We start from the raw sequence: 27,968 nt of genomic DNA, 5'->3' as shown, positions 1-27,968 counted from the left end.
GTGCAATTTCTCATAGGTATCGTCTTTTTTTCTTAAATATTAATATTTCTGCGTGTTTGTGCAATTTCTCATAGGTATCGCCTTCATTACCACCAGAACTACCAAGAAGGGTCAAAATGACTTGTTTCAAATGGCTCGTCCTATACAAAAAAAATCTGCCGGTTGTTCTAGTGTTAATTATTTCTCTTTCTGCGTGTTTGTGCAATTTTTCATAGCTTCCAGGAATACTAAAAAGGACGACTGAACTGAATAAAGATGTCCTAACCAGTCCAACTTGGCTGCCCATTCAATTTCCGTTCCGTCGTGTCTGAGAAGACGGTTTGGGACAATTGGCCATTGCTTAATCAACTGGTCAATTGGACTCGACGGAGAGACAGTTACTTGGATCCCTCATCATCAGTGACCAAGGTCATTTCATGGTTCGCATTCCATGATTCTTCAAAGAAATTTTTCTAGCCTCGAATAGCCAACTGCTCATCCTTTTTCATTTCAGCGATTCGAAGACACCTTAAGGTGAAGTGGAACCTCCTTCAAATTAGTCAGGATTAACGTTGATAAGTCCCACAGATTCTTCCTTTCGCTCCGAAGGAGGACACGAGTTACTTTATTTGATGATCATTTGCTGCTTTATTTGCACCCCGTATCCAACTCCAAGAAAGACGAACAGATCTATACGAAAACCCCCACTCGAAAACACAACATCGCTCCAGAAAATCGCAGTCTCTGATGATGAGCAGCCACGACCAGCCAAAGCCTACCACAAAGTGAAAATCTCGCTTTGCACTTTTTTTATGACACTCAATCCCCCAATTGCACTCTCCATCTAACTCGGAGAAAGAAGAACAGATCTACATGAAACCTCCTACTCGAAAACACAACATCGCTCCAAAAAATCGCGTTTTTTCGTATTGCATCCCAGATGATGATCAATTTCTCATATTCCAAAGCCTACCACGGTATGGAAAAGCAGAGGATTAAAATCGACAAGTCGTAGAGATCGCTCCTCTCGCTCCGAAGGACACTTGCTGCATTTTTGTTGATCACTACTTTATTTGAACTCCCTATCCAACTCGAAGAAAGACGAACAGATCTACACGAAATCCCCTACTCGAAAACACAACATCGCTCCTTAAAAATCGCCATTATTCGTATTGCATCCCAGATGATGATCAATTTAGCAGATCCCAAAGCCTACCACGGTATAGAAAAGCAGAGGATTAAAATCGATAAGTCGTAGAGATCGCTCCTCTCGCTCCGAAGGAGGACACTTGTTGCTCGGCCGACTCGGCAGGTCGGAGTGTTTCCCCCACGCAAGTGGCGATAACTTTCTCTTATCAAGTCGGTGGCCTAATGGCAATTTGTCGGCAGGAGTAAACGTCGAGGTGTCAGTCTCGAACCGAGCTTAGGACCGAAGAGGACCGATTTCGAGGCTTCCGAAGCACTCCGCAGCCTCTTCGCGGTCGGTGGTGGTGATGGGCCGCTAGCCCACCGCTCTGATAACGTAATAACCGCGGCGATAAGGAGCAGTCAAAGGGCACCGCGAGTTGTTGACCCATCAAAGAGGCGATTTCGCGGGCCAGTTTAAAGCCGACAGTGTCCGACTGCGTAGCTCGAATGGCAGAGGAAAACGTTCCCTAACTCGACCGCAAGCTGAGATGATCAACTACGAGAAACTCGTGAACAAAGTGCCACCGAGATGACGAGGCTGAGGAGGATCTTCGACTACTTCTGAACCGGTCTCTTCGACTTCCTGGACACTATGGATATCATGGACGGTAAAGAGTTTTGCGCTTTTCTTTTTGGGATAGGATTAGGATTGAAAGTCGGAGGTTCGTCACCTTTTTTGTTGGCGGCCGATCCGATATGTCTCTATCCTTATGGATTCTGTCCTATAATATCCTATGAATATCAAATCAAGGGCGGTAGAGAGTTTTGCGCTTTTTTTTTGGGATAGGATTAGGATTGGAAGTCGGAGGTTCATCGGACTATCCGATATGTCCTATAATATCCTATGAATATCAAGGGCGGCAGAGAGTTTTGCGCTTTTCTCTTTTGGGATGGGATTAGAATTAGAAGTCGGAGATTCATCGGCACTTTTGTTGGCGGTCGATCCGATATGTCTCTATCCTTATGGATTCTGTCCTAGATACCGTATGAGTATCATGGATGATAGAGAGTTTTGCGCTTTTCTTTTTGGGATAGGATTAGGATTGAAAGTCTGAGGTTCGTCACCTTTTTTGTTGGCGGCCGATCCAATATGTCTCTATCCTTATGGATTCTGTCCTAGATACCGTATGAGTATCATGGACGATAGAGAGTTTTGCGCTTTTCTTTTTGGGATAGGATTAGGATTGAAAGTCGGAGGTTCATCGGCTCTTTTATTGGCGGCCGATCCGATATGTCTATCCTTATGGATTCTATCCTATGTATCCTATGGATATCAAGGGCGGTAGAGAGTTTTGCGCTTTTCTTTTTTGGGATGGGATTAGAATTAGAAGTCGGAGGTTCATCGGCTCTTTTATTGGCGGCCGATCCGATATGTCTCTATCTTTATGGATTCTATGCTATGGATATCAAAGGCGGTAGAGAGTTTTGCGCTTTTCGTTTTTGGGATAGGATTAGAATTGGAAGTCGGAGGTTCATCGGCCTATCCGATATGTCCTATAATATCCTATGAATATCAAGGGCGGTAGAGAGTTTTGCTCTTTTCTTTTTTGTGATAGGATTAGGATTAGAAGTTGGAGGATCATCGGCACTTTTGTTGGCGGTTGATCCGATATGTCTCTATCCTTATGGATTCTGTCCTATGATATCTTATGGATATCATGGACGGTAGAGAGTCTCGCGCTTTTCTTTTTTGGGATGGGATTAGAATTGGAAGTCGGAGGTTCATCGGCTCTTATATTGGCGGCCGATCCGATATGTCTCTATCCTTATCTCTGGTATTAGGCAATGGCTTAATAGAAGGTTTTCTGACTCACGGATTTAAAATACTAATCGATATGATTGATCGATGAAACGTGATTTAAGGGATTTTTATGCCGCAATGGTATTTTCCTACATTGACGATTTACTTACGTTTACATAAAAAAACTCGGTTGAGTGCCCAACGAATATATTTTGATACACTAGTCGTGATTGATTGATGAAATATTTTTGATAAAACGAGTAAATCGGTAGTTTTCAACAAATATGTTTTAATTAACATCTAATCGCTGTTTTCACGCTTGGAGGATATTTTACACGATTAAGTATGACTTTTAACAACCTCCCGAAAATGCGTTTAAACGGAATGAAGCATGGCCGAAAATAGTTTAGGGTTCATCTTATCGGAATTTGCGCCGCTACACGTCTATAGAGATAAAAATAATTTCAGGAAAATTCGCAAACGTCGATTCATTAATGGCGCTTTACAACCTGTTAACATTACCGAGAATTGGGTTATCTCCGCACCTCTACACGGAGCTTATCAGAGATCCAAGATATCAGGGAATCTCCAGGAAAGATATCCGAAATTTCATATAATCTCATACGATAAAAGTCTACAATACATGCAATTAGCGCGGTATTATGTCAGGAGAAAATTTTTAATCATCTGGAATTCCCTTTCATTTATTACTCGTTGAAGCAATTAAGGTGATATGAAAGGGTCATTCTATATACATAGAACGTGAAAATATTTATTAAACTTTTCTCCAAACTGGGTGCACCAAATAATTTTGAAATTTCAGCACCTGATTAATAAGGCCCTAAGGAAGAACGCGATGCTCGTGAAATTTCATTTGCCATAAAAAATTTTTTTTTACTTATCCTAGACTGGAACTAAGATCACATTTTTTGTTAAAGAAATGAAATTTCACGAGTATCGCGTTCTTCCTTAGGGCCTCCATAATCACGTGTAAAAGTTTCAAATAATTCGATGCGCTTAATTTGAAGGAATGTTTTATAAATATTTTAACGTTTTATATATATATAGAATGACCCTTTCATATCACCTTAACCTCCACTCTATATTGCATAGGTTTTTATGTTGCAAGCAGGAATTACGATGAGTCACAAAGGTCGAATAAAATGAAATAATACTTATTTGAAGGAAGATGATTTGGATTTCAGAAAACGTATGAGAGACGACTCGTAAATAATCTTTCGCGGCCTTCTGACGTCATCGCGAATCGATATAATACATATCAAGCTTTGCCATGGACTGTATAATTAGCTCTTAACTTGCGAAAAGCGAGCATAACGCATTCAGTGAGATGGTTTATAATCGCCTAAGGAATAAAGAGAATGTTAACAGTCATTTTTTACATACCAAGACTTAATCGTAACGACTTTCCAGTGAGGCAGAACACGTGATTCATTAAACAATCATTCGTGACCTTGAGACGTCTTTATTATGCAATTCATCACATCGTTTGCTTATCTGTTCGAAAAGTATCAAGTAATGCTATATGTAGTGCAAAGACATGTCTGGAACAGATTTATGCAATTGAACACTTAATGTCGTGTATCAGTAGACTTTTGCAAGTACAACGATTGTAAATTTGATATTCAATGTTTTCCTCGAAATTTGGGGTTATAATTAATCGTTTACAGGCTCTAATCGTCAGTCCGCTTATCTATTTCCCAATAAAGAGGTAATGTCATTAAATGCAAATCTATGAAACACATACATCTAATTTTCCTCGGTAGTATAGTGGTCAGTATTCCACATTCTTCCCAATATTTCTCCATAACAATTATGGATTTTTATATGAATTCTCGAATTCGTCGACAATTCGGCTTATAATTAATCCCTTAAAAATTCTAATCGTTAGTCCGCTTATCTATTTCCCAATAAAGAGGTAATGTCACTAAATGCAAATCTACGAAACACATATATCTAATTTTCCTCGGTAGTATAGTGGTCAGTATTCCACATTCTTCGCAATATTCCGCTCAGTTAGGAGAAGAGTAGAATAAATATTTTCACATTTCGATATATAGAACAAGTCTTTCATATCACCTTAAGGCTCTTTTTCTCCGTGAAGTATGATTAAACGTACATTCGATAATAATTATCAGTCGGAATGCAGAGCCGCGGGTTATTTTTACTAAGGTCATTATATTAATTGTACGCAGCTGTCCAAAGCCTCGTTTTCTGGTGTCCAAAGTTTCTCTCAATGCGGGATATAAATAGCGAAGACCTTGGAGTTACGCCGAAGAGGCTGTAGGCCGACTAGAGCGGCCAATTCCGTCCCTCTAGGTGTGAAGTTCGAAGACACTCGGCACGTGCTAAGAGTGGAGCGGGGAAAGAGACATAGAGGGGATACAAGTTATTTCAAACGAACCTTACTGAAGAGGGGAGCGACGGGAGTTACGAAGAAGCAGCTGTGGCGCCGGCGGCATCCCGTTCAATACTGAGCCAATGAGGGATCTCGAGAAAGATCCGGTTGGTAAAGAAGCGCTCTGTGCGGGTGCCTTCCCGTACATGCCTGGAGACTCGATGAATTACTATGAAAACAAGTGTCGTAACTTAAAAGCCGTGTAATTAGTAAGAGACAGAGGTGGGGGGAATTTAGTGGAAGCAAATGAGTCACGGCAAGTGTCGTCGGCGTGGATCTTGGAGTGGGGATGAGAGGTTAGGGACGACGCCAAGCGTCCCTAAACCCTGCTCCCTGTTGAAAGGGTTCAACTTTTTTGCAGTAAAATTTCTATTAAATATTAATTCACACTGGCTAGGGAAAATACAGCTTTTCAGCGTGGTTGAAAACCGATTTGAATGGGCCCTAGCAGCACAGAATAATTTTTAAATATTTTCTTTTCTTATCTTTGCTAAATATCTCGAGCGACAGATTTTTTAAGATGTCTCGTGGATTTCACTCCAAGATATCTAAAATATTTGTTGAAAGTCTCTGCGACATGTTTGGCTTTAATAATTTATAAACGTATAATAAAGATACATTGTTTACTTTATGATGTGTTCGGCAGGTAATATTTAAAAATTACTGACATTAAAATGAAAGGAAACGTTATGTATGTATGTATGCAAAATATTAGGGAGACACGTGGAGCTAATATTGTACAAATATTATAAAAATAATATTCTAAAGTGTTTTGCAGATATATCAAATATCTGATAAATATTTGCAAAACGTAGGGTATTTAGTAAATATATAGAAAATATAAGACAATTATTTTGTGCTATTAGGGGGGCTTGTAGTACATTTTTGCACTTTACAATAAAATGAACACACCTGTAGTTTTATATTCTATAAGTTGAATAAAAAGATTTAATGTCAATTAACCATTTCCGACACGTAATTCGCAATTTCTCACAGCAGCTTATCTTAATACTGCCGATGTACTCCGAGGATTTACTGATATTTCCAAAAATCTTAATCAATATTTACATCTGCATATTATCGGTAATACACGAGAACTTATCTGACTAACTGTGCTATCGAGCGACTGCAATTAACTGTAATTACTCTTGATTCAGGGGATTAGCCGAACATTGACTTGCAACACGTTGTAGAACATATTCAGGAGAACAAGCATAAAATATAAAAAAACAGGTTTTTCTTACCTTATAAACTATTAAAAAAGAAATGCAATACATATAACCGTACAAACCTGCATTCTCCATTGTGCAACCAAATCAACCCTAGTAGCATGTAATAATTTCTAAATATTTGTTCAATATTTCGCATAGAATAATTTCTGCATATTTGTTTGTAATCTTTGCTAAATATCTCAATCGACAGATTTTTTAAGATGCCTTGTAGATTTCACTTGAACGTATCTAACATATTTGTTGAAAATCTCAATGACATATTTAGTTTTAATCTTCCTTAGGGCCTCCATAATCACGTGTAAAAGTTTCAAATAATTCGATGCGCTTAATTTGAAGGAATGTTTTATAAATATTTTAACGTTTTATATATATATAGAATGACCCTTTCATATCACCTTAACCTCCACTCTATATTGCATAGGTTTTTATGTTGCAAGCAGGAATTACGATGAGTCACAAAGGTCGAATAAAATGAAATAATACTTATTTGAAGGAAGATGATTTGGATTTCAGAAAACGTATGAGAGACGACTCGTAAATAATCTTTCGCGGCCTTCTGACGTCATCGCGAATCGATATAATACATATCAAGCTTTGCCATGGACTGTATAATTAGCTCTTAACTTGCGAAAAGCGAGCATAACGCATTCAGTGAGATGGTTTATAATCGCCTAAGGAATAAAGAGAATGTTAACAGTCATTTTTTACATACCAAGACTTAATCGTAACGACTTTCCAGTGAGGCAGAACACGTGATTCATTAAACAATCATTCGTGACCTTGAGACGTCTTTATTATGCAATTCATCACATCGTTTGCTTATCTGTTCGAAAAGTATCAAGTAATGCTATATGTAGTGCAAAGACATGTCTGGAACAGATTTATGCAATTGAACACTTAATGTCGTGTATCAGTAGACTTTTGCAAGTACAACGATTGTAAATTTGATATTCAATGTTTTCCTCGAAATTTGGGGTTATAATTAATCGTTTACAGGCTCTAATCGTCAGTCCGCTTATCTATTTCCCAATAAAGAGGTAATGTCATTAAATGCAAATCTATGAAACACATACATCTAATTTTCCTCGGTAGTATAGTGGTCAGTATTCCACATTCTTCCCAATATTTCTCCATAACAATTATGGATTTTTATATGAATTCTCGAATTCGTCGACAATTCGGCTTATAATTAATCCCTTAAAAATTCTAATCGTTAGTCCGCTTATCTATTTCCCAATAAAGAGGTAATGTCACTAAATGCAAATCTACGAAACACATATATCTAATTTTCCTCGGTAGTATAGTGGTCAGTATTCCACATTCTTCGCAATATTCCGCTCAGTTAGGAGAAGAGTAGAATAAATATTTTCACATTTCGATATATAGAACAAGTCTTTCATATCACCTTAAGGCTCTTTTTCTCCGTGAAGTATGATTAAACGTACATTCGATAATAATTATCAGTCGGAATGCAGAGCCGCGGGTTATTTTTACTAAGGTCATTATATTAATTGTACGCAGCTGTCCAAAGCCTCGTTTTCTGGTGTCCAAAGTTTCTCTCAATGCGGGATATAAATAGCGAAGACCTTGGAGTTACGCCGAAGAGGCTGTAGGCCGACTAGAGCGGCCAATTCCGTCCCTCTAGGTGTGAAGTTCGAAGACACTCGGCACGTGCTAAGAGTGGAGCGGGGAAAGAGACATAGAGGGGATACAAGTTATTTCAAACGAACCTTACTGAAGAGGGGAGCGACGGGAGTTACGAAGAAGCAGCTGTGGCGCCGGCGGCATCCCGTTCAATACTGAGCCAATGAGGGATCTCGAGAAAGATCCGGTTGGTAAAGAAGCGCTCTGTGCGGGTGCCTTCCCGTACATGCCTGGAGACTCGATGAATTACTATGAAAACAAGTGTCGTAACTTAAAAGCCGTGTAATTAGTAAGAGACAGAGGTGGGGGGAATTTAGTGGAAGCAAATGAGTCACGGCAAGTGTCGTCGGCGTGGATCTTGGAGTGGGGATGAGAGGTTAGGGACGACGCCAAGCGTCCCTANATTATAAAGATAATATTTTAATGAAAACGTAATGCAAATATTTCAAATATCTGCAAAATATTTACAAAATGTACGATATTCGTTAGATATATAGAAAATATGGGACAAATATTTTCTGCTCCTAGGAAATTAATCAATTATTTCCTATTTCCCTTGAATTTCTTTTCTCCTCCCTTGCAAGAACCTAGAAACAACGTTCACTGTTAAAATTATATAAACAAATCTCAAGGAGATAAAACAAAAACGGTCGTCCAATTATTTCCTCGACGCCTAGACAGTTTCCGTTTACCTTGGCGATAAATTTACAGTTTCCGTCGTTTTTATCACCGCGTTATCAGAGACCTTCCTCCCAAACGTTTCGTCTCGCTAGTTAACTATTGGGTTGGCAACTAAACAATTGCGAATATTGTCGATAGACTCATAACGAGAAATGAAAAATATAATTTTCTGAATTAAAAAAAAAAAAAATAGTTAAGGGGTGAACTACCCCTCACAGGCCTTACTTTGGATGGTGGTTTCACCCCCTTAAAGTGTATAATGGCAGATAAAAAAAAAATACGCGTCGCTTAGATTTCAGTCTACTATAACATATTACATGAGAAATCGGAGAGATCGCCCTGGGACACCTTCCTTGTCAATTCCCAAGCCAGTATTTCCCCCTGGTAGGACTTTTGCCGGGTACCCAAAGCCGAGGCACAGGTGCAACTAGGCACCGTCCTGGTCGGCCTCGACGAGGACCCTCGGTGCGCAAGTCAGCCTATGCGAAGCGATTCCCCTAATTCGTCCGCGTCTGTGTGCTCTCACAATTGGATCGGCCAGTGGGGATACGGGGCCATTAAACCGAAGTCCTCGAAGGGTGCACCATCGTGTCCGCGAAGAGTGTCCACTGTGTCGTGGAGTGGAGGATCATCGTGGAAAAGCGAGGAGGCAACCCGAGTGAGAGAGTCCGGTGGCCATATTGGGGGGTCCCTCGTATTAGAGCACGTTGCGCCGTGGCAGTAGTCGGTCGAGACTCGGCAGGGAATTCCCAATAAATAAGCCCAGAAGGCGCATTAACCGGCAGTGTGGTGTCCAGCCGTCGAGCCATTCGGAGCGCTGTCTACCAACCGGTTGGGAGTCCTCGTTCCCGTCCAGAGTACGGAGTGTCGGTGTCGCCTAGATGTGATAATAGGCCTCGCGAGCCTCCACGGTGACTCCTCCAGGGAGAGGATTTTTTTCTTTTACGTTTCCTGATTTATCGGCCGAGTCGGCCGCCACCAAGATGTCGGTAATAAACTGTTGCAAGGTGTTCTCTGTACTTAGAAGTCCCGAGGAGGGCCAGGCGTTAAAGCGAGTGATCTGAGAGCCTAGGTACTTGGAACGGCGATCGGCTAGGCTCCCCGAGCTTCACCCTGGGCCGACCTAGAGGGCGGAATTTCGGAATTACTTCGGAGAAGGTGCCAGAAGTGCGGTTTGCAAGGACGGACGTACATATACATGTATATTCGATACCGAGGACTTTCCAGTGCCGACGTTGCAGGCTCCTCCTTACATAACCTCCGTGCTGCGCCGACCAGTGGGCTCTTTTTTCCAGGCCGTGACGTCACTCAGCTGCCTAGTCTGTACTATTAACGAACTTACCGATTTGGAATTCAAGGAAGAGGCCGGGGCATTTCTTTTTCCTCGTGGGGAGTACAGGAAGTTTCTTCTTGTACCGGTGCCAGGTGACGCCGACGAGCGCCGAGTTTTCCCCACCTGGAAGAGGAACAATAGAGGAAGAGAGAGAGAGGCGTGATTCGCGGAATTGGAGGGACGAACGAGGAAAAATCCTGAAGTCTTCGAGGCTGGGTAGAAGCCGCCTTCCCTGAGTCCCACGAGGCAGTCGGAGGTAGAGTGGCGACTGCGGCGAACGCGGCGCGCCGGTAGTTGGCCCACCTGGTGGCCGGCAGCGGTACTACGAGGCGGCCCAGCGCGCGCTCGGTCACGGAGAGCCCGCGCTTATCGGCTTCGACTCGTTTAGAGTAAGGGTTTCAAGCGAATCTCTCAGCCGATCCAGTCCGACGGCGACTCCAAGATACATCTCTAACCCGTAATGTATTTGAGATCGTGCGGAGGAGTAAAAGGGAGGCACGAGAACATTAGAGCGCCGCCGAAGTCTGGAACCCCCCGTCGAGGCGGCGGATCGTCGGCGACCGTAAAGCTCAGACCCAGGTCCAGGGAGCCGGAGGCTTCTCTCCCAGGCGAGGGTGTGCTGCCCCGACTCGTCAACCCCGGGACAAAGTTCGGGGCGGATCTGGAACGAGGGATGAGCGAGGGCGAACGGGCGGTCACCACTCCCAGAATCGGCTGGCGGAAACTCGCCGACCCCGGGGACTGACACCCATCCGGAGACGAGAAGAAAATCCCGAAGCGATAGCATCAGCTTCGGATTCTACCAAGTCGTCCCTTCCCATGCCCTCCTGAAGAAGGACCCCGGGGACTCCCCGCAGGGACATCGGGACCCGCGACAGGGTCCAACCTTCGGGAAAGGGTCCTTCCTCCCCTGGAAGTCGAGGCTGCGCCCTGGACTCCTGGCTCCAAGTCTCTACCAGAAGCGGAACTCCGAAGCTACCCAGGAAGGGCCCCTTGTGCTGTTGGGCAGATCGTTGGAGGGGTATCCTGGGGAACTGGGGCACCGGCTGTACTTATCCTTAGGGGCGTAAAGGCCGCTCCACGCGCCGGTCGTCGTCGTGGGGTCCACTCCGAGGTCCATGCCCATCAGATGCGAGGAGGTCGTCGTCGTGTCGGTGCTAGGACATTAAAGAGGGACCCGAAAATGGCTGGACACCGGTGTCGGTAGCAGACGGCGTTGCCGTAGAGGGACTTTGATTAGGGTGCCGGTGGAGTCCGAAAGACCCGGCACTATTCGGGGTGGACCGGATATCCAAACTGATCCTACCAGATCTAACCACATTCTACCAAATCTCACGCTCCCTTGGGTTAGGGCTAAGTGTCCTATTGTTGGATCCCACGGATTGACCAGGTCGGCTGGTCTCGGTGGTGCCGATACGGTTCTCCACTGACAATAATCACTAGCTCTTACGAATTAGCGAGGTAGTCGTGCTGTTGGTTGCTAAACGAGGTGCTGTCGAACGAACGATAGGGACGGCTAGGTACAGTAGCTACTAAGCCCACTTTGTTGGGTATTGAGAGTTGCTACTCCTGGATTAAACTAAAAAGACGCCATGCCTGCCACTCCGAATAAACTGAACCTGGGCTTTGCTCGCAATGCCTACAACGCTTTTGGGAACAGGAACTCCGGTTCCGGGGCGGAACACCAGCGCGAACAGAAGACCGAACTACTGGAGGGTAAGAATGATCTTGGTATTGAAAGTATTAAGGTGATATGAAAGGCGCTGAGAAATTAAAATTCATCATACTCTTCTTGGTGGGAACGTCATTTTGAATACCCAAGTGGAAGGAACATTGGTTGGCGCGTCACGTTACCGACATTTATATTTATGTTGAAGTCATTTACAGTCTACGTTGATAATTATACGAACTGAAGCGTTACATACGTCATTTCGGTAAAGTAATGATGAAGAGATCGATGGAAAACTGTGGAAATCCCGAGAATTCATTATTCTAACGACTGTTTAGGACCAACGTCGCCATCTGTGACGTTTAGCTGGAACTAAATTTTTCCTCTAAAAACCTGCATTATCTCCGAGACGAGCCAGCATTCTCTTGGAATCATTTGTGGAAGTATTTCCCATATTTTTCCATCTGAATCTGTAATATTCCATTTATACGGTATTCTAAATTGTTTATTTTGAAGTCTTTTACAGTCTACGTTGATAATTATACGAACTGAAGCGTTCCATATCTCATTTCGGGAAAGTAATGAGGAAGAGATCGACGTAAAACTGTGGAAATCCCGGAAATTCATTATTCTAACGACTGTTTAGGACCAACGTCGCCATCTGTGACGTTTAATTGGAACTAAATTTTTCCTCTAAAAACCTGCATTATCTCCGAGACGAGCCAGCATTCTCTTGGAATCATTTGTGGAAGTATTTCCCATATTTTTCCATCTGACTCTGTAATATTCCATTTCTTCTATTCCATCTCTCCAAGAGAACGCGGACCTTTACATTGATCGACCGATCTTTTGAATGATTTCCTCGGGTGTACGATAATCATAGTTGAAAAAATAATGATACCAACTACGGCTTAATGATTACCTTACCTGGTACAAGGCCATAAATTATCCGGGCACGTGGTTATGGACCGCTCATATTGTAATGGGTTGAGTTCGCACACATGTGCTAGAACAAACTTGGCCATTGGCTATTAAGGTTATATGAAAGTTATATATATATACAACAATATAACAAAAAGGTAATATACTTATAAAACTTTTCTCCAATCTGGGTGCACCGAATTATCTGAAACCTTAACACGTGATTATGGAGGCCCTAAGGAAGAACGCGCTGCTTATGAAATTTCTTTTTTCGAAAAAAATGTACTTATCTCGGATAAGAACCAAGAAAATAATATTTTTCTTTCGAAATATGAAATTTCACGAGCAGCGCGTCCTTCCTAAGAGCCTCCATAATCACGCGTTAAAGTTTTAAATAATTTGGTGCAGGTTCAGAGAATTTTATTAATGCCTTGACTTTTTGTTACGTATATATCACACTTTCATATCACCTTAACCTGCCTTGTAGGGTATCATTATCCCTCCTCCCGTTTATGGGATTCCGCTAGGATGGGTTATTACCAATTGTATATTACACATATACCATTGTATATTAGCGTCATCATCCAATCTATATCACGCCGTTAATTTCAGGAACCAGAGGCAATGGCCTCCTCCACCTCAAGAACGGAGTCGACTACATCAACCCAGGTGAAGAGGACCAGATGGAGATTTACGGGTACGTGCTTGGCATCGTTCCATTTGCTTAGATCCGTCATGACGAAAGTACAGAAGCTGGGAGATTGAATTCTTTTCAACTGCAGCTGACTTGTTCTTTTTCCCCTTCGTTCATCCCTCTCTATCATCACAATGGGTTCAACAGTTTTAACCAGAGCGGCACTCTAGGGCGCAATTGTATCCCGAGGGAACGTTTCATTTCATCCAAACAAAGAAATATGTTTAATTTATTAAAGTAAAATGTTTTATTAATGTAAAATGTTTATTTGATTTTAGTAAATGACAATAGTTCTATCAAAAACTCTGATTTAACAGTTCTAACCAGAGCGACACTCTAGGGCGCAATTGTGCCCCTAGGAGTTCTTGTTTATAAAACTTTTCTCCAAACTGTGGGGAACTGAATTAATTTAGGCTTTACAATATAATTGTGGAAGGTATATACAATACAGTATAATTGTGGAAGGTATATACAGTACAATATAATTGTGGAAGGTATATATGTGCCCATAATTATGGAAGTGGTCTAAGTCAAAATGATAAAAAAATGAGTTTATCAGTTATTTCACGCCATATTATTTCAAACGAAATTAATTCAATGTAATTTCGAAACAAAAAATATATGACTTAGACCACTTTCATAATTATAGGCACATATAATACAATATAATTATGGACTGAATCGATTCACACTTTGCAATGTAAATATGGAGGCTATAAGGAAGGTCCTGAAACTCACGAGATTTCAATTTCTTAAAAATTTGTTCATAGATGTTTTTTAAATTTGCTATAAAAAAAAATGGAAATTTCATGAGTATAAGGACCTTCTTCATAGCTTCCAAATTCACCTTGTAAAGTTTTAAGTGATCGTCGTATCACCTTAACATTGGATCTGATCCAGGTATAAAAGGAACCGAATTCTCACCGGCGTCACCTGGTTCCTGATTATTCTCACCGGAGGATTGCTTCGATTGTTCTTCCATTGGGTACCCCACCTGATGCTTCTGGCCACCCATTCGAAATGTCCAGCAGATGAGGCCGAAACGGTGCTGCTGGTGGAGAGGTTCCAGGGAAGGCACACCAGCTTTTACGTGAAGAAACTGAAGACCTTAAGGGCCCAAGAAGTCTCGTTAGTATTGCCATTGTTGATATACACGTGGGGGGAAGAAGTTTCCTTCCTGGTACTAACGGCCAAAACGACGATTTTTGGGATTTAAGAACAAGCAACCTGTCGTTAGTATTGTCATTGTTGATATACACGTGGGGGAAGAAGTTTCCTTCCTGGTACTAACGGCCAAAACGATGATTTTTGGGATTTAAGAACAAGCAACCTGTCGTTAGAATTGTCATTGTTGATATACACGTGGGGGTTTCCTTCCTGGTACTAACGGCCAAAACGATGATTTTTGGGATTTAAGAACAAGCAACCTGTCGTTAGAATTGTCATTGTTGATATACACGTGGGGCAAGAAGTTTCCTTCCTGGTACTAATGGTCAAAACGACGATTTTTGGGATTTAAGAACAAGCAACCTGTCGTTAGTATTGCCATTGTTGATATACACGTGGGGGAAGAAGTTTCCTTCCTGGTACTAATGGCCAAAACGACGATTTTTTGGATTTAATAACGAACAAACTGTCGTTAGTATTGTCATTGTTGATATCCACGTGGGGGAAGAAGTTTCCTTCCTGATACTAATGGCCAAAACGATGATTTTTGGGATTTAAGAACAAGCAACCTGTCGTTAGTATTGCCATTGTTGATATACACGTGGGGGAAGAAGTTTCCTTCCTGGTATTAATGGCCAAAACGACGATTTTTGGGATTTAATAACAAACAAACTGTCGTTAGAATTGTCATTGTTGATATACACGTGGAGGAAGAAGTTTCCTTCCTGGTACTAACGGCCAAAACGATGATTTTTGGGATTTAATAACAAACAACCTGTCGTTAGTATTGTCATTGTTGATACACACGTGGGGCAAGAAGTTTCCTTCCTGGTACTAACGGCCAAAACGACGATTTTTGGGATTTAAGAACAAGCAACCTGTCGTTAGTATTGTCATTGTTGATATACACGTGGGGGAAGAAGTTTCCTTCCTGGTACTAATGGTCAAAAAGACGATTTTTGGGATTTAATAACAAACAAACTGTCGTTAGAATTGTCATTGTTGATATACACGTGGGGGAAGAAGTTTCCTTCCTGGTACTAATGGTCAAAAAGACGATTTTTGGGATTTAGTAACAAACAACCTGTCGTTAGTATTGTCATTGTTGATATCCACGTGGGGGAAGAAGTTTCCTTCCTGATACTAATGGCCAAAATGACGATTTTTGGGATTTAATTGGGATTGGGATTTGGGTGGAGAGGTTCCAGGGAAGGCACACCACCTTTTACGTGAAGAAATTAAAGACCTTAAGGGCCCAAGAAGTCTCGTCAGTATTGCCATTATTGATATACACGTGGGGGAAGAAGTTTCCTTCCTGGTACTAATGGCCAAAAACCATGGGACCACCAACCACTGGAATTATCTAAAAATATCGAAAAATATTAAAACGACGGCATTTCGAAGGAAGTGTTCTAGCTCCTTGAAAAACAATGGTACATTTTGTCGAGTCTGAGAAACGTTTTCTTCCAGGAATGCCTCCTCAGACGAGTACACCCTGATGGAGAGTGAAAAATGGGCCGAAAATGGGAACGTCATCACAATCAAGGAAGACAAAGGACTTCCGCCGATGTTGTCCGTTCATCTGATCGGTGGTCACTTTAAAAGTAATTATTACCAGAGATGTTTCGCGCCGTATATTATAACATTTATCTCTGATATTACCAATTTCCTAAGTAAAAGTTAAAATAAACTCGTAACATTACTTTGCACGGTCACAGTTTAACGTTTCAATTGAATTCATTTGCAGCGGTTCCTTCTATAATTACATTCAAGTGCAAAAAACTGACCTACGTTTGGGACACCGAACGAGGAGAATTTCTTAAGCTTAAAGGTCTTGATGCTGGAGTCCCGACAGCGACATTACATCAAATGCCCGGCCTCAGCTTTCAAGAACAATTTATGAGGTATGATCTGTCGATATTATATGGGATTCCCTTAATTATATTGTATTATATGGGATTATATGGGATCATCTTAATAGGTGAAGTGAAACTCCCCTCAAATCAGTCGACTCGAATAAGACACTTTTATTAAGGGTATTCGATAGAACTGTCCGACACTTTGACACATGCTTTCGAGTAATAAGTGTTTCATTTTCCACTTCACCTTAACAGGATTAATATCGCTTCTTTCCAGTAATAAAGGTTTCTTTTTCCATTTCTCCTTAACAGGATTAATGTCGCTTCTTTCGAATAATAAGTGTTTCTTTTTCACTTCACCTTAACAGAATTAATCACACTTCATTCGAGTAATAAGTGTTTTGTAAAAAGTGTTTTTCACTTCACCTTAACTGGATTATTGTTGCTTCTTTTGAGTAATAAATGTTTCTTTTTCCACTTCTCCTTAACAGGATTAATGTTGCTTCTTTCGAGTAACAAGTGTTTCTTTTTCCACTTCATTTTAACAGGATTAATGTCGCTCCTTTCGAGTAATAAGTGATTCTTTTTCCACTTCACCTTAACAGGATTAATGTCGCTTCTTTCGAATAATAAGTGTTTCTTTTTCACTTCACCTTAACAGAATTAATCACACTTCATTCGAGTAACAAGTGTTTCTTTTTCCACTTCACCTTAACAGGATTATTGTTGCTTCTTTTGAGTAATAATCATTTCTTTTTCCACTTCACCTTAACAGGATTAATGTCGTTCCTTTCGAGTAATATTAGTAATAATTTCATTCTTCCAGGCGGAACGTTTACGGGAATAATGAGATCATGATTCCGGTGAAGAGTTTCCTGACACTCTTCTTTTTGGAAGTATTGAATCCATTTTACGTCTTCCAAATCTTCAGCTTTTGTCTCTGGATCTCCGATGACTATTTGCACTATGCATTAGCTATCTTGGCCATGTCGGTGTGCGGAATCATTATGGCAGTTTTGCAGACTCGTAGGGTAGGTCCAATTGAACATGAAAGCATTAATCTTTAAGGTGACATAAAAGTGTATTATACACATACCAAAAAATTCAAAATATTTATAAAACCATTCTCCAAACTGTATGCACCAAATTATCCAAAACTTCAACCCATAATTATGGAGGCTCTAAGAAAAAACCCACTGCCCGTGAAATTTCATTTTTTTTTTAAATAAATACCTTTTGGTTCTTATCCGAGATAAGTGGAAAATTTTTCTCTTAAAAAGAATTTTCACGAGCAGCGCGTTATTCCTTAGAGCTTCCATAATCACGTGTTAAAGTTTCAGATAATTAGGTGCACCCAGTTTGGAGAAAAGTTGTATAATCATTTTCACTTTTTCTTATGTATACCACACTTTCACATCACCTTAAGGTGATATATACATAACGGCGAAGTAATATGAATACGATGATATTATTTATTATTCTATATAATTATAGTAAGTAAGTGGTACCCAGTGATTGACCCAAGAGTCGATAACGTTAAGCCTTAATCAATGACAATCCGCAGAACCAGGACAACTTGCGTTCCACGGTCCATTCCTCGGACGTGGCCACAGTGATAAGGGACCGGACATCCGGGGAGACAGCAACGGTGCCAGCAGAGCGATTGGTTCCTGGCGACATCCTGGCGATTCCATCCCACGGCTGTTTAATGCCCTGCGACGCCGTCCTCCTGACCGGGAACTGCATCATCAACGAGTCGATGCTAACCGGGGAATCGGTGCCGGTAACAAAGACACCAATCCCATCATCCAACGAGATCCTATACGACTCGAAAGAACACGCCAGACACACGCTCTTCTGCGGTACGAAGATCATCCAAACGCGGTACTTTGGTAGCGAGAAGGTGCTGGCCGTCGTCATCAGGACGGGGTTCAGCACCAGCAAGGGTGGTCTGGTCAGATCCATCATGTACCCTCCACCGGTGGACTTTAAGTTCGAGCAAGACTCCTACAAGTTCGTCGTCCTGTTGGCCTGCATAGCCAGCATAGGTGTGGTGTACACCCTGGTGACAAAGGCGCTGCGAGGAGTGCCGGCCAGCCACATAGCCGTCCAGGCTCTGGACCTGATCACCATAGTCGTGCCCCCAGCCCTTCCTGCAGCCATGACAGTGGGCAGACTGGTAGCCCAGAACAGACTGGAGAAGAAGCGGATCTACTGCACCAGCCCCAGAGCCATCAACGTCTCCGGGTCCATCGATTGCATCTGTTTCGACAAGACCGGGACCCTGACGGAAGACGGCCTGGACATGTGGGGAGTGGTCCCGGTCTCCGGGAAGAAGTTCCAGCTCCCCATCAAAGACGTTCCCTCTCTGCCCCTTGATAAGCTCCTCATCGGCATGGTCACTTGCCATGGGATAACCATCATAGACGGCCAGCTAGCAGGGGATCCCTTGGACCTGAAGATGTTCGAATCCACCGAGTGGACTCTGGAGGAACCCGATGTCTCGGATACCTCCAAATTCTCCCTCTTGTTCCCTACGGTGGTCAGGCCTCCCAAAGGATCCAAACTCAACAGGGGGTTCTCCAGTGATGTCTCACCAGCTAGGCAGAACTCCATGGGGTCTGATGTTGTAGATAATTCCTCTATGAACAACATGGATATGGTGTTGATGTCTTCCACCAATGGCATCGCCGAGCAGGGCCTGGAGGTTGGTATCGTCAGACAATTCCCGTTCACCTCCAGCTTGCAGAGGATGAGCGTCATCACCAGGACCTTGGGAGCCAACCATTACGACCTCTTCTGCAAAGGCAGCCCTGAAATGATACTCAGCTTATCAAAACCTGAATCCAGTAAGTGTATTATATATTCCGTACTCTGATGTACATTGTTTATGATGCACTTAGGTAAGTATTGAGCTCAGCTTATCAAATCCTGAACCCAGGAAGTGTAATTAGGTTTTGCGTTTTTTCGTCCTTACTCTGATGTACATTGTTTATGATGCACTTAGGTAAGTATTGAGCTCAGCTTATCAAATCCTGAACCCAGGAAGTGTAATTAGGTTTTGCGTTTTTTCGTCCTTACTCTGATGTACATTGTTTATGATGCACTTAGGTAAATATTGAGCTCAGCTTATCAAATCCTGATTTTATTTCTATTCTAATTCTATATATGAAAACGTCAAAATATTGATAAAACTTTCCTCCAAAATGTATGCAGCGAATCATTTTAAACTTCAACACGCGATTATGGAGGCCCTAGTGTTAATGACTTTGTATAAATGATTTCTAATGCGTTCAAACCCTCCTCCAGAGGGTTCCAGTCCGCTGATTAGTTAGTCAGTGTTAATGATTTTATACAAATTATTTCTAATGCGATCAAACGCTCCTCCAGAGAGTTCTAGTCCGCTGATTAGTTAGTCAGTGTTAATGATGTTGCATAATTAATTTCTAATGGGTTCAAACGCTACTCCAGAGGGTTCTAGTCCGCTGATTAGTTAGTCAGTGTTAATGATTTTATAGAAATTATTTCTAATGCGTTCAAAACCCTCCTCCAGAGAGTTCTAGTCCGCTGATTAGTTAGTCAGTGTTAATGATGTTGCATAATTAATTTCTAATGGGTTCAAACGCTACTCCAGAGGGTTCTAGTCCACTGATTAGTTAGTCAGTGTTAATGATTTTATACGAATTATTTCTAATGCGTTCAAAACCTTCCTCCAGCGGGTTCTACTCCGCTGATTAGTTAGTCAGTGTTAATGATTTTATACAAATTATTTCTAATGCGTTCAAAACCCTTCTGTAGTGGGTTCTAGTCCGCTGATTAGTTAATCAGTGTTAATGATTTTATACAAATTATTTCTAATGCGTTCAAAACCCTCCTCCAGCGGGTTCTAGTCCGCTGATTAGTCAGTCAGTGTTAATGATGTTGCATAAATAATTTCGAATGCGTTCAAAACCCTCCTCCAGCGAGTTCTAGTCCGCTGATTAGTTAGTCAGCGTTAATGATGTTGCATAAATAATTTCTAATGCGTTCAAACCCTCCCCCAGAGGGTTCTAGTCCGCTGAGATTGTTCTAAGTCCTCATGAATGATGTTTCAGTCCCTTCGGATTTCTCTACCGTGCTCCAAGAATACACGTCCGAGGGTTATCGGGTGATAGTCCTGGCCTATAAATCCCCAAAAATTCTATATACGAAAACGTCAAAATATTGATAAATCTTTCCTCCAAAATGAGTACACCGAATCATTTGACACTTCAACCCGGGATTATGGAGGCCCTAGTGCTAATGACTTTGTATAAATGATTTCTAATGCGTTCAAACCCTCCCCCAGAGGGTTCTAGTCCGCTGAGATTGTTCTAAGTCCTCATGAATGATGTTTCAGTCCCTTCGGATTTCGCTGCCGTGCTCCAGGAATACACGTCCGAGGGTTATCGGGTGATAGCCCTGGCCTACAAGTCCCTAAATCGTCTTCCTTACGCCAAGGTGCAGAGGTTGAACCGAGAGGCCGCCGAGACGGAGTTGAATTTCTTGGGCTTTGTCATCCTGGAGAACAGACTGAAACCAGAGACTTCCCCGGTGATAGTGGCCCTAAATGTCGCCTGCGTAAAGACCGTCATGGTAACCGGAGACAACATGCTGACGGCTCTTTCCGTCGCCCGTGATTGCGGTATCATCAAGCCGAACGTGACCGTCATCGCCGTGGCGGCGACGACGCAGCAGAATCAATTGAAGCCTCAGCTGTACTTTACCAAAAGCAACAGCCAACAGATTCCTACTTCTCCGGCTAAGCAGGCTGACATCAGCGAGATGACGGACGTCAACAGTGTCGCCAGTTTGGAGACCATCGAGAGCGGGTCCTTCACCAACAAAATGGAGAACGATGATAACTACTTATCTGACGAGTACGTGTTGGAACCAGAAAACCATCTTTATCCATGTTTTTTTATTGAAACTTCGTATTGTACATTAAGTAGCATAAGGAACCCTATCGCCTATGGTCGGCCGAGCACTGATGTTGCAGGTTAACGTTATCAGTTTCTGTGAAGAGGCAATTGTCTTTGATTTCATATGATAGGCGACAATGTGTTTTGGTAATAGGTGACGTCTGGCTGATTTCTATATGATTTCTGGGTTAAAATCGATGATTTCATGAGTGCATACCCTCTCGCTGTGCACTGATGTTACGGTTTAACGTTATCAATTCCAGAGAAGAGCCAATTGTCTTTGATTTCATATGATAGGCGACAATGTGATTTGGTAATGAATAACGTCTGACTGATTTCCAGCTGATTTCCATATGATTTCTGGATTAAAATCGATGATTTCATGAGTGCATACCCTCTTGCTGTGCACTGACGTTACGGTTTAATGTTATCAATTCCAGAGAAGAACCAATTCTCTTTGATTTCATATGATAGGCGAAAATGCGATTCGATAATAAGTAACGTCTGACTGATTTCCAGCTGATTTCCATAGGATTTCTGGGTTAAAATCGATGATTTCATGAGTGAATACCCTCTCGCTGTGCACCGGCGTTACAGTTTAACGTTATCAATTCCAGAGAAGAGCCAATTGTCTTTGATTTCATATGATAGGCGACAATACGATTCGGTAATGAATGACATCTGGTTGATTTCCATATGATTTCTGGGTTAAAATCGATGATTTCATGAGTGAATACCCTCTCGCTGTGCATTGACGTTACAGTTTAACGTTATCAATTCCAAAGAAGAACCAATTCTCTTTGATTTCATATGATAGGCGACAATACGATTCGGTACTAGGTGACGCCTGGCTGATTTCCATATGATTTCTAGGTTAAAATCAATGATTTCATGAGTGAATACCCAATGTCGAATGTCAAAACACTGTTAATTAATGTCAACAAAGACCAAAATTTGTACAGGCGTTAATATCAGCGAAGGCGTTAAATGTGATATCTTTCTTTCTCAGTGTCCACCATGTGAATAGCAAGTACGTATTCTCATTGACTGGAAAGACATGGGCGATGATCAAGCAACATTATCCTGAACTGATTCCCAAATTAGCGACTAGAGGAGCCGTCTTTGCTAGAATGTCTCCGGATCAGAAGCAGCAATTGGTCCAGGAACTTCAATCTCTAGGATACTATGTCGGTAAGAATCCCGAAGAAAGTTTCATATAACGTTTCAAACTTCTGATACCATACAGTAACATGTACACGGAAGAAATAATGCTGTATTGATGTAGACACTCCCAAGTTGAAATTTTGATTTTACTTACAAGCCTCCCTAGTAGCATAGAATAATTTCTAAATATTTCTTTGTAATCTTTGCTAAATATCTCAAGCGATAGATTTTTTAAGATTTCTTTTAGATTTCATTCGAAGATGGCGTCGAAGAGATTTAGTTTATAAAACATTTCTCCCAATTCGGTTAACCGAATAGTTTGAAACTTTACAACGTGAATAGATAAACTATAAGGAAGGTCCTGAAACTCATGAAATTTCAATTCTTTTCAAATTTGTTTACAGGTATTTTAAAAATAGTTTATAAAAAATAAAATTTCGGGAGTTTCAGGACCTACCTTATGGTCTCCATATTCACGTTTTAAAGTATGAGACGATTTGAGGCACCCAGTTCTATGAAAAGTTTTATGAACAATTGAGCTTTCGGATGGCGCTTTCACATCCCCTTAAGTGACGCAAGTGCAAATAAGGGTTGAAATTTCACCTAGGGTAGAATATATATATATATATTTCTTAAAAATCGCGATATTTCATACAATTGTTATGTCTTCAGCAATGGTGGGCGATGGAGCGAACGACTGCGGAGCTCTGAAAGCTGCCCATACGGGGATATCCTTATCAGACACGGAGTCATCGGTGGCATCGCCGTTCACGAGCAGGGAGACCAACATATCCTGCGTCCTGACCGTCATCAGAGAAGGTAGAGCAGCCCTGGTGACATCCTTCGGCATCTTCAAGTACATGGCAGCCTACTCGCTTACGCAGTTCATCTCCGTGATGATCCTCTACAGCATAGAGTCCAACCTGACGGACATCGAGTTCCTCTACATCGACCTGTTCATCATCTCGATATTCGCGTTCTTCTTCGGCAGGACGAAGGCATACGACGGCCCCCTGGCGAAGGAGCCTCCCCTGACCAGCCTGATAAGCGTCTCGCCCATCCTGAGCCTGGTGATGCAGATAATGATAGCGATAGTCTTCCAATGCGCCAGCTTCAACCACCTCCAGCAAATGGAGTGGTATGTTCCTTACAACTCCAGTGGCCAGGTAGGGGAGGATAACGACAACGTGGGGTGCCTGGAGAACTACGCCATCTTCGTGGTGAGCTCGATGCAGTACATAACCCTGGCCGTGGTGTTCTCGAAGGGATACCCGTACAGGAAGTCCCTCTTCACGAACTACGGACTCCTTGGGTCGTTCATCCTCATCACGGCATTCAACGTCTACCTCGCCCTGGGACCGTTCGACCTCTTGGTGGACTACTTCGAGCTGGTCCTCCCGGAGAGCGTGGGGTTCCGCTTCGTCCTGCTCCTCTACGGGCTGGTCAACTTCCTGGTCTCCATGTTCGTCGAGCACTTCTTCGTCGAGTACATCGTCTTCGGGAAGCTGAGGTACCGCTGGCACAACATAGACAAGTCCAGGCGGAAGTTCCTGGGGATAGAGAGGGACCTGGCGAGGGACCACACCTGGCCACCCATCTCCCAGGAACCTCTCCCGGAAGCCGCCCCGGATCTTCTGATCAGGCAGAACGTCACGGAGATCAAGATCGAGAAGAGAATCTCAGAGCCCTATCATGCCGATAGCTTCGCGAACGGCCCCGTCGATCAGCTGGCCAACTTCAAGAGGTTCGGATCTGCGAGGGAGGTTACCCTGAACCCCAGGTCGCTCTTCAAGGATAGGAGGAACACCGTCTCCATGCAGACCGTCACCTACCTCGAGGACAAGGAGTCGGGACCCACCCTGGCGGATTCGGACCCCAAGAGGAGGCACAACTCCGAGTCGGAGAACGGGATTCACAAGATGGAGAAGCTGTTCAAGAGCAAGGACACCAACCCCATCGCTACCTTGCCCAGGAACCCTCTGGTGGGGCCACATCAGACCCTCTCCCACTTTAAGGATGTCCTGGTGCACAAGAGCGAGGACGGGGGCTTACAGGCTGGGACTCAAAGTGTCATGGAATTGGACATCCTGCCGTCCTGAGATCCGAAGTCGATCGGGAAGCCGCGGGGCCCCGGCCGCCATTTTGGTTCCCTTCTTTCCGCCGCTCCGAAAATCTGGGAAAGTCTGTCCTTAGAAATTTGGAAATGCTTCCTAGGGCTGTAATTAACGGGAACCTGTTGGGGTTCATCCGTAAGTTTCAGCGGTTTATTTTATTTTATTTTATTAGTTCTTTCTCGCCATTTTGCCCTTGGCAAAGGGTATATATGGCATTCGAGAGACCCTTTTCTTGCGTTTTCTTTTCGCTTTTCTTAAGGACTTAAGGTGATGTGATTGCGTGATATGTACATAACTAAAAGTCAAAATGTTTATACAACTTTCCTACAAACTGGGTGCTGAGAATTATCTGGAACTTTAACACGTGATTGCGGAGGCCCTAGGGAATAACGCGCTGCTCGAGAAATTTCATTTTTTCGAAAAACAATGTGTACTTATCTTGGACGAGAACGAAAAAGAGAAATTTTTTTTTTTAAGAAAAATGAAATTTTTCTTCCTTAGAGCCTCCGTAATCACGTATTAGTTTTAAATAATTTGGTACACCCAGTTTGGAGAAAAATTTCATAAATGAGACCTCTGCAAGCCACTTTCACATCACCTTAAGCTTTTAAGAAAAACTATGCCTATAGATATGTAGAGCAAGAAAAAGGCTTTCGAATGCATATATACCCTTTCTCAAACAAAAGACAAAATACCGAGAAAGAAATAAAATAGTAGGGCAACAAAAGGGCTTTCGTATGCATATATACTCTTCCTCAAACAAAAGATAAAATACTGAGAAAGAAATACTTGACCATTTTATATGACCTTAATTTCTTCCGAAATTCGGGCTCAGGTTTTCAATTGTTCATTATATACAAATCTATATAAAATGTTTTAATATTTAAACAGTCCAACACTGTCCCTTTCATATCACCTTAATTTTTTCCAAAAATCGGACTCAATATTTCGATTCTTCATTAGAAACAAATCTGTGTAAAATGTTATTATATTTAAACGGTCCAAGATTTCGACTCTTCATTTGAAACAAATCTATATAAAATGTTTTAATATCTAAACGGTTCAAAATTGACCCTTTCATATCACCTTAATTTCTTCCAAAATTCGATTCTTCATTTGAATCAAATCTATATAAAATGTTTTAATATTTAAACAGTCCAACACTGTCCCTTTCATATCACCTTAATTTCTTCCAAAATTCGGACTCACTTTTTCGATCCCTCATTTGACACAAATCTATGAACAAATATTTTGATATTTCAACGGTACGTATTTATAGACAGGTCTGATATATTTTGCGACCCTTGAGTCGATTGGAATATCGATCTGGAAGTGATAGCCCGGATAGAGAAATTTGGAAGACATATTCCTAGGGATTTTTGGAGCCGTGGTTCACTCCGAAATGGTGCCTTCGCCCCCGATCGCCGATCGATCATGGATCATCGATCGTTCGATGGTGCTACGACTACCTTAAATTAAACCTGACGCGTATCGATGCCCCGAATGCATTTACAAGTAATTACGCGACATTGTTCTAGAGCATCATGTACATAAGAGCAGACCCGGGGTCCCTTTTGACCCCAGGAGTCAAACTTAGTATTCGAATCGTTCCCCTTGTCGAGAAAGTATTATTAAGATGATATTAAAGGGTCATCCTATACATCGAAACGTGAAAATATATATATAAATAAATAAATAATACCTTTCTCCAATCTGGGTGCACCGTATCATATGAAACATCACCAATTGATAAGGAAGGCCCTAAGGAAGAAAGCGATGATCGTGAAATTTTATTTTTCAGAAAAAAAAAGAATTGTTTTTTATTTATCCCAGACGAACTAGGATTAGTTTTTTTTTTTTTTTAATGAAATTTCACGAGCATCGTGTTTTTTCTGAGGGCCTACATAATCGCGTGCTAATGTTTCTAATTGTTTGATCCACCCGGTTTGGAGAGAAATTTTTAATAAATATTTTCACGATTTTTTTATAGAATGCCCCTTTCATATCACCTTAACTAAGTAGAAGTCCGTAGACTCTAGGGACCCTAGACGAAAAAGGTCTAGACGGACGAAGTCTCATCGTGCGAAATCTCCCGAACCTTTCTCTTCTTATATATTTATTTTTTTTTCAGTACTATCAGTAATCCATGATAATTGGCTAGTAAGGGAGTACGTGCTCACTTCAGTATGTACTCACTTTGATTACACGCATTTCAGAATCAACCGACCCCATTAATATACACTGAAAAAAGTCGCAACATCCTAAAATAAAAAAACGTAGGTATCAGAGATAAATATACATCGCTTAGAATAGTATAAAAATGGTGATTCAATTTTGGTCTGAACATTATTTATAATTACCGAGATATGGTCAGAGAAAAAATTTCCTTTCATTCTGATAAACGATATATGTGGTCACTGATAACGATTAGTTCATTGTGCTGAACGATACATGTGGTCACTGATAACGATTAGTTCATTGTGCTAAACGATACATGTGATTACTGATAACGATTAGTTAATTGTGCTGAACGCGATACACGTGGTTATTGATAACGATTAGTTCGTTGTGCTGAACTATACATGTGATTACTGATAACGTTTAGTTCATTGCGCTAAACGATACATATGGTTACTAATAACGTTCAGCACAATGAGAGGAAAATTCATCATATCTCGGTAATTATAAATAATATTATCTGATGCATATCTGATATGCACGATTTTGATTTCTGGGTTTTGGCATTACTTTTACTAAGCAGTGTGTAAATAATTGACATGCACACGATACATATCACTGTCTACGAGTAGAAAGAAAAGCGTAGATAATTAATTATTAAAATTGTATCATATCCAGACGTGGGAATTTGTACATTCGAGAAACGAGGCGTGACGAGTTTTGTTGTTAACGTTTCGGCCATATTTATATTTGTTTAAAGGTCCTGTGGCACGTCTAATTGTACAGAGGATGATTTTCTTACTTACGTACACGTACTTACCACCGCCCATAATTTTATCATTGAGTACTCGATGATTAATTTTAATATTAATCGAGCCTCATCCGCCGACGAAAATATATTATATAAAATTTATAATACAAGAACGATATATAAATATATTGTACATAAATTTACGTACGTAAATATATTGTTCTTGTGAATGTACTCCAAGGGAAATGTCCTTTTCGATTACTTTTTTCTTCCAGAGAGGAGAAAGAAAATTATGGC

General features: G+C 41.6%; 1 protein-coding gene and 2 long non-coding RNA genes across 7 annotated transcripts; 1 reads left to right on the top strand and 2 right to left on the bottom strand.

The window, feature by feature from the left end:
* The first annotated feature begins 947 nt into the window (after positions 1-947).
* LOC105697849 (probable cation-transporting ATPase 13A3) lies at positions 948-27,905 on the top strand. Of its 3 annotated transcripts, none has more exons than XM_012421572.2 (10): positions 948-1,775; positions 13,417-13,501; positions 14,399-14,626; positions 16,136-16,269; positions 16,413-16,569; positions 17,351-17,555; positions 18,089-19,373; positions 20,903-21,422; positions 22,474-22,655; positions 23,301-27,905. In XM_012421572.2, exons 1-10 carry the CDS (start codon positions 1,760-1,762, stop codon positions 24,725-24,727), a joined length of 4,239 nt encoding a protein of 1,412 aa, XP_012276995.1. In that variant the 5' UTR covers positions 948-1,759; the 3' UTR covers positions 24,728-27,905. The 3 variants fall into 3 exon arrangements, with proteins under 3 accessions (XP_012276995.1, XP_023287862.1, XP_012276984.1); XM_023432094.1 differs by lacking the exon at positions 948-1,775 and adding an exon at positions 2,822-2,832; XM_012421561.1 differs by lacking the exon at positions 948-1,775 and adding an exon at positions 9,151-11,930.
* On the bottom strand, positions 4,376-6,712 carry LOC111673918. 2 transcript variants are annotated; one of them, XR_002762161.1, is made up of 2 exons: positions 5,331-6,712; positions 4,376-5,274 (listed from the first exon to the last, which is right to left on the bottom strand). It is a non-coding gene; the product is annotated as an uncharacterized LOC111673918 (long non-coding RNA). The 2 variants fall into 2 exon arrangements; XR_002762162.1 differs by having other exon boundaries at positions 5,336-6,712.
* Positions 7,332-8,565, bottom strand: LOC111673919. 2 transcript variants are annotated; one of them, XR_002762163.1, is made up of 2 exons: positions 8,287-8,565; positions 7,332-8,230 (listed from the first exon to the last, which is right to left on the bottom strand). It is a non-coding gene; the product is annotated as an uncharacterized LOC111673919 (long non-coding RNA). The 2 variants fall into 2 exon arrangements; XR_002762164.1 differs by having other exon boundaries at positions 8,292-8,565.
* Positions 27,906-27,968: the final 63 nt, after the last annotated feature.

This window comes from Orussus abietinus, unplaced genomic scaffold, assembly GCF_000612105.2.
Source record: "Orussus abietinus isolate OABI.00-Male unplaced genomic scaffold, Oabi_2.0 scaffold173, whole genome shotgun sequence".
NCBI lineage: Eukaryota > Metazoa > Arthropoda > Insecta > Hymenoptera > Orussidae > Orussus > Orussus abietinus.
This window is presented reverse-complemented; position numbering and strand designations above follow the sequence as displayed.